Consider the following 16,047-nt stretch of genomic DNA (forward strand, 5'->3'; position numbering starts at 1 on the left):
AATCCAATATAAAATGACATTCAAAAGTTTGTGCACCCCTGGTCAAAACCTTGGATACTGTGAGCAGTTAAGCTTGTAAAAATGACCTTATTTCCAACAGGCATAAAGTTAAAAGACGACACCTTTTAAAAAATACTTTAATACTAAATAATGTCAGTATTTAGTAAAATCCCGTATGGAAAGCATCATAACCTGCACATGCCTTTTGTAGGCAGATAAAAACTTTTTTGAGGTGTGTTCAGCCTCATTCTACTGCTGTAAAAGCTGTCGTCTTTTCTTCAGCTTTTTAAGGACTGTATCATGTTTGTTTCAAGAATTTTCTCGTATTAAATGCAATACATTCTTTCCTCTACCAGTGAGACGTGCCCCGTGCCACCAGCCACACTACAAGCCCAAAGCCTGACTGATTTATCCTGTTGCTTAACAGTTGGAAGGGTGTTCCTTTAATGACACCCACCCCCCCCCATTCCATCTGAACTTGACCCCTGCCATTCCTGTTAAGAGAAACTTTTATTACATTAAGAACTAATGAAAAAGCTACCTGAAAACATTGTGAAATCTTTCTATAGCCTGCTCCAGAATTGTTTCTTTACAAAAATAATACACTGAATTTAACATTTCCATCCTTCACTTTATTCCTTTTGAGTAGAAGTGCATCTCCCGCTCACTCGGCTGTTCACAGTAATAGAAATTTTTACCAGGGGTGACCAAACATTTGCATGAAAATGTATGTTTTTTTTTAAAGACTCCAATATCAGTAACTTTTAAAAGACTCCAATATCTAACTTTGTTTTCAATAAATACGCAAGCATTTTAGTGTTAGACACTTCATTTGCGACATACCTTCAGGATACAGGGAATGATTGGGCCCACATAAGGAGTAAACCGTTCTCCGAAGGTGAGAGGAAGGTAAATGAACATCATGATATAGCCATCTCGGACGTGAGAGGCAATGTCCACTTTGCTGGCTGTCTGGACCACATCGGGCATCAACTTGTCGAGCTTCTCAACTCCTAAACCTGCCATCACCTCTGCTAGACCTGATGGAGAGCAAAAAAACAGACATCTAGAGCCTTAGACTGATCAGTTTAGGGGAAGAGGACAGGAAAAGCACTGAATACAACAATAATCAAGAAATGGTAGATGCATGTAAACAGAAAACCACGTGTCATTCTGAAACAGGGACTGGCATGTGATACTCCAACTAAAAGGAAGATACTTTGCTGCCCTCTGCTGTTATGCAGTTCAGCATTTCTCACCCTGTGCTGCTCCAGATCGGTCCACAGAGCTCTGCTCAGAGGCTAGAGTTGCCATCAGCCAGGGCAGCAGGTCATCGAAGCAGGACTCACCCATGCCCTTCACCATGGCACCAAGCGCCTTCGCTGAGACTGTTCGTACCTGGGCACAAGCAGAAAATGAACATTAAAAAACAGGAAATAAATAAATATAAAAACAGCAAGTTATAGCAGCACTGTTAGGACCGATTCAGCTTTTCAAGTAGTCTCAGACCACTGAGTGGTTGTTTCTTTTACATAAGCAAACACGTCCATAAGGAAAATCGACCCATAAACAAACCAATCTCAGACCAAGATTTATTTAGTGGTCTGATTGATTTGGGCACTGTATATAAAAAAAAAAAAAAAAAAAAAAAAAAAAAAAAAAAAAAAAAAAAACGGCCTTGGTGAGCTTCATGTTTTACTTTATGGTTAAAGAAGCTTAAGGTTTACTGACTGTACACAGCCATTAATACACTGTATACAATAAAAGTACAATACAGTGCAAAGATCAGTCCATTTAGCCATTAAACTGGCCCTGTTGGGTGTCAAATCTTTCAAACCGGGCTCAGCAAATCAGATCTGTTGTACAATGAATTTGAACCTCACTACCCATGATTCAGTGGTACACTGAACCCGGAGTTCTAAGAACTTGGGGTGTGCGCAGAAAGTGGTCAGAGAACTCATCAGTGATGACTAAAGTGAGTATCATCAGAGATGGAGTTCACTTACACTCTGAATTAAAGCATTGGGGTTGGTTACAATTGGTTTACTTGAACATAACTGAACATAGTCCATTTAAAAAGAACTATATGTGAAAACATCCTATATGGGGTCAGGTATGGGTGACCGTGCATGGAAACAAAGAGGCTGACCTCTGGTACAGGGTCTAGTAGAGATGTTTTGAGTCCTGGAATCACACTAGGCAAGTAAGGAGACAAATCCTGCACACAAAAACAGAGAACAGAGAAAATGCAGCACTGTTATTATTTGTTCACACTTTTCTTGTTCATAGCAGAAGTTTGTGAGCCAGACAACAGAAATAGCAGCATTTCACACAATATATAATGGCAGAAATAACTACATAAACAAGGCTAGCTGATGAACCACTACATTCTGAACATCATTATTCAAATCAGATGTAAAACACTGAGGCTAATGCACACCTTTTGATCTGTGAGGGAGTACATGTTCCCAATAATCTGAGCTGCCATCTTCCGTGTGTCGGTGGAACGGTCCTGGAAGGCCCTCTGAACAATGGGCATGATTAGAGCCAGTGAGGGCGCATCGATGAAGTGGACGAACTTGGTCTCCAGCAGAGTCTGAAGACAGTGCTGTGTCTTATGGGAGGGGTCAGTCAGCGCGTCGAGCAGAATGGGGGTGATAGCTGAGGAGAAGAGACATTTAGACAATAGATCAACACAAATGATGGCAGTTGTGCAAGGCTTTATGGTGTCTCCTTTCTTTGAATTTCCCTCAATAAGGGTGCTCAAGAGTGTCCCCTATGAGCACTTGATGCACCCCTCTCGTGAGTCCGCATCAAATCACACTTTCACTAAGGCAATTACCCATGTGTCACCACAATCCAGTGACGTTTCTCACATGAAAAGGATTGTAAAATGGGTGGAATCTATTATATTCATCAAGACTAAAATGATTTTGGGCGTCATGCATGTGCAAGTTCAGAGAAAAAGCACCATTTAACTTGCCATAGCGATGTTAATGGTTCATTCTGTTTGTAATGATTCTCTACCCCGACCAGTTCTCTATTTTGCAGCAGCTAGGGGTGCCATTAGACCCAATAACAATAATAATAAAGTATTTATATTATTAGACAAGCAGAAGGGTACAGCTATGCCCCTGTACAATTCTGAATGTGCCCCAGTAGAACAAGTAGTCAGAAATGCCTCTGGCAGCAGCACAGTGTAAACAGCAGCAACTGTTAAACCCAGAATTTGGGCCATACGGGTGAAGAGATGTGAGGCGAAATGTGTCCCAATTCTGCTCTGAACTCTGACACCCTGAACGCTTATGCCCCTTTTACACGCTCTTTGTCAACTTTATAAAAAGGCACTTCTAGGAGGGGCTTAGGGCCTGAGAGTCACTATACTACAAGCCTGCCTACAGGGTACAGCATTACAGCTCGTTAGAATCATTTTTTACATACAAAACATCAACAGTTTAACATGTTTTAGCTAATCTCTCGCACCATAACGTCTCTCTCCTACCTTGGATCTCAGGATTGCGGATGACCGAACCGATCTGTCTCAGGGCCTGCTGCCCAGCTTTCTGGACCTTGACATGAGAATCTGTCAGCACCTCCGTCAGTTTGGGGACGATGCTGGGCAGGCACGAAGACAGTTGCTTAGGAGCACAGAACGCCATGGCACCCAGCAGCTCCACTGAGCCTGTACACATATAATAATAAGGACAGATGTAAAAATGTAGACTTTTTTTATATAGAGGCAGAACATCATAAGTGCGTTATGCATATGTGTGCAATGAAGCTACGCTTAAAGTGTTGAGTGGGTGCTAACCTGCTTTGGTTCTCCAGGACTCTTCCTCCAAGGCCACAAGAAGAGAGGGCAGCACCAGCTTCACTCCGTGAGCACTTAGGTTGCGCATTACAGCCTTGGCACAGTCGTCCGCTGCCTGATAGGATAAGAAACAGAGACAGAGATTGAGAGAGCATGCTTGAGCACTCTGGAGAACAAATGCCATAACAGTTCACCCTTTTTACAGTTCTGTTCAGTGCAATAGTTTGATTAGTTAGATTTATAAAAAAAATTATTTACCTCATGATCAGGTTATTAATAATACAGTCACACAGCTTAGATAAGATTAGCTTCTGATTAATACTGACCATAAATTACAATTCTTAATTATTTCTTTAATAAGACATTGGGGACTGACTGATTTAGTTTGGTAGAGACTTTCATAGTGGGTTTAATATCTTATCATTCAGTCTGATGCTCCTCCCTGACCATTCAGCTCCCGGTTCCTTTAAAACACTGCAGTCAAGTCACTTTGTGAGTGAGTGTATACTGGTACACACTCTGGACTAATCTGTTGTGGTTGGTTGACTACTGATGTAAAATAACGTAAAATGAACCCAGACTACAGCCTACACCCGATCCATTAAAAATGCCTGGATCAGCACCCCGTCCACAGCCACAGAATCGGATCATCCATAGCCATCAGTCCTGACCGGTTGAATCAGGTGTGTTAAATGAGGAGTAATTCTGCAGTGTTTTCAGCAATCAACTGATTAGAAAGGCCCTTGTGATTTTGGTAAGCTGGTCAAACTGGGCGCTCCCCACCTTTGAGTTTTAACCGTGGAAAATAAGTGTTTGTGCACACGCTCCCAATGAGACACAGAAATAATAATTTAAAAAAATAAACTAGCTCTAATGATTGAAACAAAATCAGGCCACATCGCCTACCAATTCTGAAACATTGAAAATCTGAGCCCATACATATTCTTTTAAAAACTACTCAGTGTAATTCACCCTTTGAGACACCCCTTAAGGACATGCTTTAAACATGCATTTCTGAACAAGATGAGAGGTGCAGCTCTGTCACCAAAAGTGAAAAATATGTGGACTAAGGTGTAATATATTACAGGATTTTACACAATTATAATGCAGCGTTACACAGTACATGCAACTGCAGTTAGCAGAGCCCGCAGTCCAAATTGTAAGTCAGTGGAGTTAGCTGTTAATAATGTCACGTAGTTGTGCTTAAGAATACATTCTTTTTACTGAAGAATTGCACTTCCATGCCATTTCTAGTACATTAATAAAAACCTGTAGAGTGTACAGACCTCTCTGACATACTGGTTCCCATCTCCAAAGCACAGGAGGAGATGTGGCAGCACATGGACCACATAAGGCTCAAACAGTTTCCCCAGCATGTTGCACAGCATTTCGAATGCAAACAGGGCACCTGAGAGAGAAACATCACAGCTTTAAGATGCACTTCTCTGTATCTGAATGAGCAGGTAAAAAAGTACTGGAGTGCATAATGGTTAATGCCAACCTCCCCCCTGACAGTACAGAACAGCACTCACCCTCTCGGCGTCTGGCGTTCTTCTTGTCCTGGATGGCATCGGTGAGGGTGGTCATGATGTCCTGCTGTTTGAGGGAGAGGATACCCAAGCCCTTCACAAGGCCGGCCAGGCCATACGCAGCCCCTTTCCTCTCTGCGTACTTGTCGCTCTCCAGCAGCAGCTGCAGCAGTTTGCGCACCATGTCTCCTGCATCCTCTTTTATAGCCGGGACCAGAGGAGGCAGGCAGCTGGCCACCGACTCCTGAACCTGGGGGGAGACGGTGGTGAGCGAGGAGGGTGAAGAGACTATTAAAAATACAGTGATTATAGTGTTACAACAATGTGGATAAAGGTTCATTTATGCTCGTGGCACATTGTGTGCATGCCTGAAACAGGAAACCCACACCTGAGACAGGAAACTAGTTTTCTGCAGCCTTACAGAGTGTTTAAAGCTGCCACAGAAGACAAACGAGGACGACAGCTAAACAGGGCCTACCTGCTGTGAGGGTGTGGAGAGAGCTGTGATGAGCTTGGCCACAATGGGCTTCACTTTGGGATCACTCTTGTCCAGATGTTTGGCCAGCGAACCCATTAGGATGACTACGCTCTGGCGCACAGAGTCATAGCTAGCATCCTGGGGAGCATTCTTCAGGAATTCCTCGAATACCGGCAGCAGAGAGTTCACATTGTCCTGCAGCACAAGGGATGTGGCAAGACGTTAAACACAACGTATCGCCTTGCAAAAACAACCAGAAAAAGGAACCATGAAAAATCGTAGACCCAGAAACACAAGGGGTACTTAGTTGTGAGAAACAGACACCACTAGTCGTATTTTGCATATGTGGTCAATGTATTTATTAGGGGTGTGATAGTACACACAAATCCGGTTCACACCACAGTTTGGACCTCACAGTTCAGCCCAAGATGAGTACAACAGAAAAGCAAAACCTTGATTTTTTTTTATTATTATTATTATATTTTTTTTTTTTATGTACAACAGAATTGTGCAACACACCTTATTCATCCGAACCACCATAATTTCATGAGTTGAAATAAGATGGAAAAGGTCAGATTGTTGAAGATACTTGTTTATTTTTGGTCGATAAAGAATGAAGAAAGAAAGGACTGAGCATATATTGTTAAAAGTGAGGTAACCACTAAAATATCTGACCGTTGTAGTTCATCTGGGCTGATGGTAGATGTTTTTTTTATTATTTTATTGTTTTTTTATTTTTTATTTATAGGGCCATTTGTGTTTATATCCCTAAAACAGCTTACTGATGCCCTACTTTTTTTTTTTTTTTTTTTTTTAACTTACATATTATGAAACCAAACATGTAAACATCTAGTAAAAGCCAGTCATAAATAGTTATTACAATTAAACAAATATTTAATGGAATTTTACATTAGCAGTAATAGCAGTACTCTTTCCATGTAGTGTTTTTTTTTTGGTTCTGAAACCAAAAGGTTGAGTTTCAGCAGCTTGTTTAAAAGCCACACATTGACGTTTAGTAGCATTTTACATAGAGACGTGTTCCTAAATGTAAATAATTGCTGCATGAGCACACATTAAAAAGCGGTTTGGTGTAGCTAAGCCAGATTATACTTCCCTACTTGCATGCGTTTCTGCATTGTGGCAATTTTTATTTTTTCATAGCTCTGAAACTTTTCAAATGTGCGGTTCCTTAACCAGCAACCTCTATTCTTTCAAGCTGCTTATATCTTATTTGGGACAGGATATAAAATAAAAAGCACAAACTATTTATCGTGTTTCACTATTTAGATCAGGATTTATATCCAGCATTTAAGTCAGAGTTAGTATCGGTGCTCTAGTTTTGGTGCATCCCATTAAAAATAAAAATAAATAAATAATAAAAAGCCGTCATTAACAATGTAAATTCCTTACCACTGCCAACATAACAGTAGTATAAAAAAGGGGGGAGAGGAAAAAACACAAAACAAAAAACAAAACACCCACTGCTGTAGTAGGTGGTACTGTACCTTGCCGTGGGTGTTGAGCACTGCCAGTGCTGCGTCCAGCATGCTGCGCCGCACCTCGCTGTGTCTGTCATTCAGCGCATCCGGCACGAAGAACAGGAAGAGAGGAGTCACCTGGCTCTCGTCCAGGTACTGAGAGAGCTTGTTTAGAGCCAGTGCTATTCCACACCTGCCAACAGGTAAAACAAACATCGCTCGCAGAGTCATCCTCACAGATTCCCACACATTTTAGAACAGTGGTCAAACTTTAGATACAACCCTCCCTCACACCACCTGCTTCTACTAATGACTGCCTTCAGAAGCCCTGGATCGGCTGAATGAGGTGTGTTAGGTTTGAAACCTGCAGGGAAGGTAGCTCTCCAGGAGGAGGACTGGATGGCATTGCTTTACAGCGAGGAGAACTCAAGTAAGGACTTTACCTGGCTTCCCATTGGTCGGGAGGGGCTTCAGAGATGACTCGTCCCAAAGCATCCAGGACCGGCGGTGGTCTCTGTAGAAAGAGGGAAAACAGCAACTCATGATATCTATATAGCTTCTGGAATTTTCTATTCGTTTAAAATGTTGTACTAAACAATTCGGGTAAAGAAGGGGTGGCCGATATGGCAAAAACTTTTTGCTGCAATAGGAGCCATTCAGTGAATTTCACATACTGTGCTGCACCAAACTTACACTAATTATGCTCTTTTACTAGCACCACTATAGCCAACACTATTTCCTGTCAGACTGCAGGGCGAACTGTGCCCACACTCAAAAGATCACTGATTTAAACTCCAGTAACTGCAAAAAGATACAACCCCTTATAAGTAGCTGCACCACCTGGGAGCCCCACAAATCAAAATGATCTTTATCTACAGTGATGAGCACACATTTAGACATACACAATAGTTATGGCCATTTGATTTGACCTTATGTAAACCACTAAAAATGAAAAATGACTTAAGAAATGAGGAATCAATGTTTCAGTGAAGCATCACTTCAAATCTAATTAGGCGGTGGTCATTTCCACAATGAGATTCAATCATAAAGTTAATCTACTGAATTTTTAATGTAGGAATGAATCTGCAGGCTGAATGATCGAGTGCAAGAGAGAGAGTATGAGAGAGCAAGAGCCTGACTCACATAGAGTTTCTGCTGGTAGAGCTCCGTGAGCTGGGACAGAACAGCAGGCGACTGGTCTTGATACTGGCTCACAGCAATGGACAGAGCCTCGGCCCCTGCTGCCCGCACAGTCTCTTCATAATGCGTTACGTCTCCAATCAGCAGAGGACACAGCTCAGGAACAAGCTCTAGACATAGAGTCTGCCACAGCCTGGGAGGGTTAGACACATGCACATATTGCACTGTGAAAAACCTCAACAATGTAATCAATAAATGTTACATAAATAGAGAGAAATAGATGACTGATTAACAATAATAATATTGTGAACCACTTCACATTCATTCTCTCTCAATCACTGAATTACGTACAGTGGTGGCAGTCCCCCTAAACGTAAAGGAGCAATTCATTAGGGTCATGCAAAAATTTTATTTACATAGGAGTATTTCTATTGGTCCATTCATCATGACATTTTAGAACACAACAGTAAAATTGGCAGATTCACGTTACGTTTTTGCGTGACACCAATTCAAGACATCCATTGTTTTTTGGTAACATTTATATAGTTATTTATTAGTGCTATAAAGACAAATTGACAGACTAAATAAATAAATAAAAAAAAGGTAACTTATTTAATAGTCGATTAGTTTCTCATGCTAACGAGGAACGGTTCCAGACACATGTGAAATGTGGATTCTTCTCCAAAGTTTGCCCATAACAGTGTGGTTCTACAATACAGTAATAATCCCCTAAATCTAAAACGACCGTCTCACATTTGTCTTATTTTGCTGATCTGCTGAAAAATGCTTTGAAGTTTTGTTTATCTATTAAGTTAATAAACAGTGAATTTCTGAATAAGTTGGTCTTTACTGTCATCATTGAAAATTAGCAAATATATAAAACAAAATTTAAAAGCTTATACCTACATAACAGACTCGCAATCCTCATAATACTCTTATTAATTAGGCATAAGATATTTAGTGGATTCATTTTAGGACCAGTTCTTTTCATTTTTGGTTTTCGAAAACTACACTGTTGCCAGATGCTGTAAATATTCAAATGTGAAGAGAAACAGCTGTTGTACAATATCACATTTGCAGTGTGACAGGTGCCATAGGGAGTTTGACTCACTTGTCTGCCAGCTCTCTGCCTTCCTCCTCCACATCAAACTTGGCCACCCACAGCCTCCTGAGCACTTTGAGTCCATTGGGCTCGACACTGTCTGTAGGTAAAGCCAGCTCCAGCTCCAGCAGACCCTGCAGACAGTGTGCATACACAAACCAAAATGAGTCACAGCACACTGGGCTGGAAAGAAAAAAAAAAAACTGAAAGCAAGGCTTACATAACAGAAACGGAAAGAAAAAGATAGACAGCGAATGGATAACAGAGGCAGAGAGAATGGTAGCTGACTTACCCTGAGGGCAGCATCTCTGACTGAGAAGCAGGGCGAGAGCAGAGCGTCCAGCAGCACGTCGATCTCAGCCTGCTCAGCTAGTGCACAACCCACCTGTCCACCTGCACTCGCGCACAGGGCAGTCAGGCAGCCCGATGCCAGCACCTACAAAAACACACATGTTAATACAGTTTCATGAGGCACAGAGACCATATTTAAGATTAACTGCTACATGTGCACAACTACACTGCCTTCCCTAATGGGCATCATAAAGTCTTGGACATAGCAATGATAGTTTTAAAACTGTCATGTGTAGTACTTTGTTGCATATCTCATTGTAAGCAATGACTGCTAGAAATCTCAGATTCATAGACATCACCAGGTGCTGATTATCTTCTCTGATAATGCTCTGCCAAGCCCCTAATGCAGTCATCTTCAGCTCTTGCTTGTTTCAGGGCCTTGTTTCCATAAAATCCTAAAAATGACTTCACCTCATTTGAAAGTGCGACTAAAATGCAGGAACAATAGTGTGTATTGAATATTGCACTTTCCTTTCTTTTTAATATCAACTCATAACTAATAAGTGAAGGACTCCAATCATGCTAGCCTCTCCTGACATCAGACCCGGTAAAACTGGCATTTCATGTCTTCCCTCCAAGAGTTTTGTTATTACAGACTTGACCTTATTTTTCCACTATGAGGTAAGAGGACCTTGTGTTCTTTAAACACATTGCATGTACCTGCAGCCGTGGTGTGGAGGTGCCGATCACTTTGGTCAGCAGCAGCAACATGTTCATACGGGGAAGAAGCTCTGGACCGTTCTGACAAACCAGCCGAACAGAAACAGAAAATCAGATCCATCCTGCATCAGTAGGTTGCCATTATTTCACCTGTTCGTGCTGAAGTGCGTACCTCATCTATGAGTGTGTCGGGCGCATCGGTTTGGGAGCGGAGCTGGGCATGTGTATGGATCGTTTGCAGGGCCCGGGTGAGCATGAGCTCGGTCTCCTCGGATGTGCCGCTGTTCTGACTGAGGACGGCCTGCAGCAGCGGAAAACAGAAGGAGAATCCCGGCGCGGACAGCGGACGCACGTCTGCCAGTAAAACAAGGTGTTAGAGTGCATGCAGCATTTAGACACCCCACAACAACCAAAAACAAACAAAAAAAAAAAAACAAGACAGCTGGAAAAGCAGTGTAGTTTGGTAGAACGGACACACAATCACATCTTTTCTCTTTGATATGAAGAGATTCTCACCCATCTTGCCCTCTCTCTGCGGTACAGTGTTTGTGTGCAGCAGGTGGACAGTGCGCTGTGTGGCTGTGTCGAGGTCCTCCTGAGCCCAGGCTGGGTCCAGATCACACTCTGGCTTCAACAGACGGAGAGTCACGTGACCCACCAGAAGAGCTAGGAAGAGAAAAACAGTGGCAACATGAACACAATCAAAGAAAACAAGAACTTGATGCACAGCAGCTTCCTGCCATGAACTGGAAGCAGCTGAAACACCAATGTCACAGTCTACAGTCAATCAAGTTTTTTTCTTTGGTCCTCATTTATGTCCTCAAACACTCATAATAGATGCAAGTCCAACATTAAGCTTTAGGAATGATCTTCCCAAAGCCCTGACCCTCAGCCCTATCAAAAATGTGGATTGATGCAGCAATCAACAGTACCTGACAATACCTAACAATTGCCAGGCAACACTCTTTTAAGCCATTTCAAAGTATTAAAAAATAATAATAAAAAAATAGCACAGAAATATTGAAAATATTGGTCCTATAGGGTCCTAAAGTGGCAACCCATTAACTATAACGTAAGGTCGTACCCAGGAAGTGCAAGTCTTTGGGTAGGAGGCAGGTGCCGGTGTGGAGGAAGATCTGGTGGACATGGTGAGCAGCTAGTGGAGAGTGCAGCAGGGGCAGGAGAACCTGTAGAACGCCAGGCAGGTGCCACGAGATTTGAGGAGGACGACGAGCTATAGTAGCCTCCAGCAGCCCCATTGCACACTGCAGCTCCATATCCAACTGCAGAGAGAGAGAGAGAGAGAGAGAGAGAGAGAGAGAGAGGTAAACATTTCTTTCTTTTAAAAAAAAAAAAACACTTAATCCCCACCTCAGCTCCATTTTACATGACAGAAATCTGACATTTAGGCCTCAAATTTAAATTTGTGTTAAAACAAATGGAAAAGGTCTCCAGCTGCTCATTTTAGTGGTTTTCCGCATGGCTCTGAAAGTTCATGCCCAAGTGTTTCTTCATTGCGGCTATTAGGTTTTTCCGGACGACTGTACATGATGTTTCCAGTATGCCCTGCTGTCGTACTGACTCTACATTGCAGCTTCAGCATTTTCCCAGGCCCGTCGCCTGAGTGTCTCTATATCGTGGCTAGGATGTTTTCCACAACCCGCCACCAGATTGAGTCTACGCTGCTCTAAACTCTTCCACTCCGTCTGCCGGAATAAGCCTACTTAGTGGTACCCTGAGGTCTTTCAGGCTGAGTGGGACTTTCCCACAAGCTCATAAGGATTTCTTCAGGGACAGCCAAGTGTCTTTATTCCTTGTGAAATGTCCTTTAGAGTTGGCTTCAGTAAAGAGACACTTCAGCACTGCCAAATACTGAACTTCTGATACACTGCATCATCACTATCTGGTTGAAGTGCTGGTGCTCACCCCTTGAAGTCTCTTCCGGATGGCAGACTCCTTCTCTAGCTGGTTCTGCATCATCTCCTTCTGCTTGCTGGTGAGCTGCACCTCATCTTTAATTCCCTTCTTCTTCTTGATCTCCTGAAGCACAGACGAGAGACAAAAAAAAAAAAAAAAAGAAAGTTAAACCACAAAACCCTGGAACGCCACAAGCCCAAAGGAAATAGGAAGCTAAGCACAGAGAACTGAGCTAGGTTATCACACAAATGGCGCTCACCTCCTGTAGCTCAAGCTCAATGATCTGTTCTTTGAAGGAGTAGGCTTTGTTCTCCCTCTTCATGTTGCCTTTCTTAGAGCTCTCCTGCTGGGCGCTGGAAATGGAAGATCATTGAAAAAGCAGAAGACATCCATACAGAATATCCTCAAGACTGTTCTACTTGCTCCACTGGCCCACTAGGATCCCTTCTCAGTCCTTCATTCTTCTTACCTCATGATGATGCTCTTGTCGTACAGCTCTCCCTCTGGCGTGCACATGATGGCATATTCCTGGCGCGTCACCTGACTCAGCGCCGGGTTGGACAGCCACTTGGTCACATGATCCATCACACATGGGAGCAGCTTTCCGGGAGACAGAACAGACAGCTCGCCAGCAGCATTTCTCACAGCCTACAGAGATGAATATGCAATGAGTTAGAACCAGATGCATGACACTTTGATGCTGCATCTGATGCACGTGACTTTTGTGCATACGCAATGCAATGGTGACCCTGAAATGATATACTGTACAGCACTACTTCTACCCTTAGTCACTAAACAAACCAATGCACTTGTTCATGCACCAGCAGCTGCATCACTGCCTGGTTTGGGACCTGCACAGCCTCTGACCGCAAGACCCTCCAACGTATTGTGAGGACAGCTGAGAGGATCATCCGCAAAGCAACCAGCATTGTGCATGACTCCACCCACCCTTCACACAGACTGTTCTCCCTCCTGCCATCAGGAAGAAGGTACCGCAGCATCCGGTCCAACATGACCAGACTCTGTAATAGCTTCTTCCCCCAAGCCATCAGACTTCTCAACTCCAGAGACTGAACTGATGTTTTTTTTTCCTGTTCCTGTCTGCTCTCTCTCTCTGTTGTATTGTCTGTCTGCACTTGTAGTGTTGCACTTGTGTTCTGTATGCACTGTGTCTATGTTGCACCATGGTCCTGGAGGAACATTGTTTTGTTTAAATGGTCAAGTCAAGTGGGTTTTTATTGTCATTTCCACTATATACAGAGTACACAGTGAGTGTGCTTGGGTGTTGCAAGAGACCACTGAACTAATATGCAAGTGTTCTCCTTCTCTGTGCACACGTTTCCTTTAATTATTAAAAAATAATAATAATAAAGACACAGGCCTAGCCAAAATCATAGACAGTAAGTTGAAACAGAACGGAACAGCAGTTTCACGAACAAGAGCAGCAACGCGCACACATCATTTAACAACTGTTACCTGGTTGTCAGCGTTCGCCTCCAGCAGAAGAGGTAGGATTGCCTCTATGTGGGCGTCAATAAACTCGCCAGCATCCATCTTCATGCTGGACAAGAGAAGTGGCCACAGCTCCGGTTTGGCAGACACTGCAACAAAGGCAAAGAAAGAATGAAGTCAAAATATATTTGATCATCACAGGGACAAAGAACAAGCTCAGGGTCATGAATTAAAGGGGCAGAACAAATGCTGTAGTTTTAGAAGCCCCATTTGTCCTCAGCAGCTAAGCACCAAACTACAAAAAGTTCAAAATAAATGGCAGGGTATTTAACAGACCTATGGAAGGATGGTGGGTGACGATGATTATCTCTAAAGCTAGTTTCTCTGCTTCCGCAGGGTCATTCCACTGGCCTGCCACAGAGCAGATCACACTCAGAGCTTCTAGGAGGATTCTTGGAGGAACGTATGACCGGCCAAGATCAGTCAACTCTCCTGTGTCAGTCTGAAGAGCCTCTGGAGGCAGAACCTGAGGTAGTGGAAATGAAAAGATTAAGGCATAAAAATGATGTATTCCAAGAACCCCCTTGAACTAAAACAGTATTTTGCTCTGCGGAGAAAAACAAACCTTATGCTTGTTGATGACGACGCGCAGTTCTCCCAAAATGCCGTGGGCCAAGCTGGAGCCTCCCAGTGAGGAGATGAGCTTCTTCACACTCTGCTGGGCACGCTTTCTAACCCTCCACACCCGACAGAGAAGCACAGCCACTGTGGCCCGATGATACATCCTAAAGAAAGAGAGAGGCAGGGAGAGAGAAAGAAAAGGATCAAGCTCACATAGGTGGTTCTAATGGCTGTACCACAAAACATGCTCTATAGGAGTGTAATCGATGTATCATGAGGCACTGATCCAAAGAGAGGAATTCACTACATTCATTTGAGAATCTACTATTGTAGTGTTTATATTAATAACTAATACTCCACATTTTTCCCCAAAGTGTTAGGATTCCTATCACAAGATAAGACCAGTGCTGGGAGGGGGAAAGCTAGCATGTGCTTCCTCCTCCAAAGCAAGCAAGCTACTTTTCTGACCCTCTGCTTGGAAAAGAGCGCCATCTTGTTTGGGAACATCAGTTATAAGATGCTTGGAAGCCAGTTATTTTCTTTGTGACTCTGTGGCATCAAATCTGAGATTTTTGATCAATGATAACAATGCTTTTTTTCAATAGAAAAAAACCTTAGGGGCCATAAAAAGGAAAACTGTATGTACTTTGGCAGAAGTTGAATAATGAGAGTTACTTCCATGCACCAAACATACAGTGGGGTAGGACGGGCAATTAATTAATAATTAATCAAAATTCATAATCAGCACCCCAAATCAACGCAATCTTGCCAATATTGATTTTAAAACAATAAATAAATAATAAATCTGTGTGTCTATGTACTACCTCTTAAAAACATACTACTGAGTGTGTAGTCCCCCGATTCTGCCCTGTCGGGTCTGCGGCATGGAAGCAACACGGACGAGAACTCAACTGCCAAGCCAACTGAGCAACTCAAGCAGTTTATTCTATCGGCCATTAATCGTAATCGAGATAAAACATTCAATTAATCATGATGCTGATTTGAGGTCACACTGCCCAGCACAATCCAAACCCAAAAACTGTCACGTAATAGCCCTGGCGAACCAGGCCTTGTGACCGTGGCTTCTCTTGCGCAAGCACGTTGTTGCCTTAAAACCAACGCTGGCCAACCTGCTTTTACCATCTATTTTCTCCAGCATTTGCTCCCTTGAAAACAAAAGCTACTGACTTTTGACCTTAGACTAGAGCTGATCACACATATAAAGGGAAACTCAAATCCAGGCTAAATGCTAACAAAACTATAACTACTAGTATATTTCAAGAATAATCATACAAATAATAATAAAAATATTTGAAATGCATAAAATGCAGTGTTCTTGTAACAGTGCCAACAACAAGCTGTAATATAGTTAACTATGCAAGGCCACATGACTCCTGTGAGCTGCTATGGTGCCGCCAAAACACGCCAGAACCAGATCCCATAAAGAGGCAATCAGCATATTTCATTATGAGGCAAAATAACATGGTTGCAAAAAAGCTTGTAAAACT

General features: G+C 42.7%; 1 protein-coding gene across 1 annotated transcript in view; it reads right to left on the reverse strand.

Moving 5' to 3' along the window:
• gcn1 (GCN1 activator of EIF2AK4) overlaps positions 1 to 16,047 on the reverse strand; it is a 35,577-nt gene that overhangs the window by 11,815 nt on the left and 7,715 nt on the right. Inside the window, exons 18-41 of the mRNA XM_072681981.1 lie at positions 14,544 to 14,703; positions 14,255 to 14,444; positions 13,943 to 14,067; positions 12,936 to 13,114; positions 12,726 to 12,819; positions 12,476 to 12,589; positions 11,634 to 11,832; positions 11,066 to 11,215; positions 10,722 to 10,903; positions 10,550 to 10,630; positions 9,831 to 9,974; positions 9,548 to 9,672; positions 8,440 to 8,629; positions 7,740 to 7,810; positions 7,324 to 7,489; positions 5,819 to 6,013; positions 5,344 to 5,590; positions 5,098 to 5,219; positions 3,812 to 3,926; positions 3,503 to 3,682; positions 2,441 to 2,661; positions 2,150 to 2,218; positions 1,260 to 1,398; positions 844 to 1,040 (exon numbers count right to left, since the gene is read on the reverse strand). Coding sequence (XP_072538082.1) covers positions 844 to 1,040; positions 1,260 to 1,398; positions 2,150 to 2,218; positions 2,441 to 2,661; positions 3,503 to 3,682; positions 3,812 to 3,926; positions 5,098 to 5,219; positions 5,344 to 5,590; positions 5,819 to 6,013; positions 7,324 to 7,489; positions 7,740 to 7,810; positions 8,440 to 8,629; positions 9,548 to 9,672; positions 9,831 to 9,974; positions 10,550 to 10,630; positions 10,722 to 10,903; positions 11,066 to 11,215; positions 11,634 to 11,832; positions 12,476 to 12,589; positions 12,726 to 12,819; positions 12,936 to 13,114; positions 13,943 to 14,067; positions 14,255 to 14,444; positions 14,544 to 14,703 — 3,655 coding nt within the window. The remainder of the gene's footprint in view (positions 1 to 843; positions 1,041 to 1,259; positions 1,399 to 2,149; positions 2,219 to 2,440; positions 2,662 to 3,502; positions 3,683 to 3,811; positions 3,927 to 5,097; positions 5,220 to 5,343; positions 5,591 to 5,818; positions 6,014 to 7,323; positions 7,490 to 7,739; positions 7,811 to 8,439; positions 8,630 to 9,547; positions 9,673 to 9,830; positions 9,975 to 10,549; positions 10,631 to 10,721; positions 10,904 to 11,065; positions 11,216 to 11,633; positions 11,833 to 12,475; positions 12,590 to 12,725; positions 12,820 to 12,935; positions 13,115 to 13,942; positions 14,068 to 14,254; positions 14,445 to 14,543; positions 14,704 to 16,047) is intronic.

The sequence above is a fragment of the Salminus brasiliensis genome, chromosome 6 (genome assembly GCF_030463535.1).
Source record: "Salminus brasiliensis chromosome 6, fSalBra1.hap2, whole genome shotgun sequence".
In the NCBI taxonomy this organism is placed as follows: domain Eukaryota; kingdom Metazoa; phylum Chordata; class Actinopteri; order Characiformes; family Bryconidae; genus Salminus; species Salminus brasiliensis.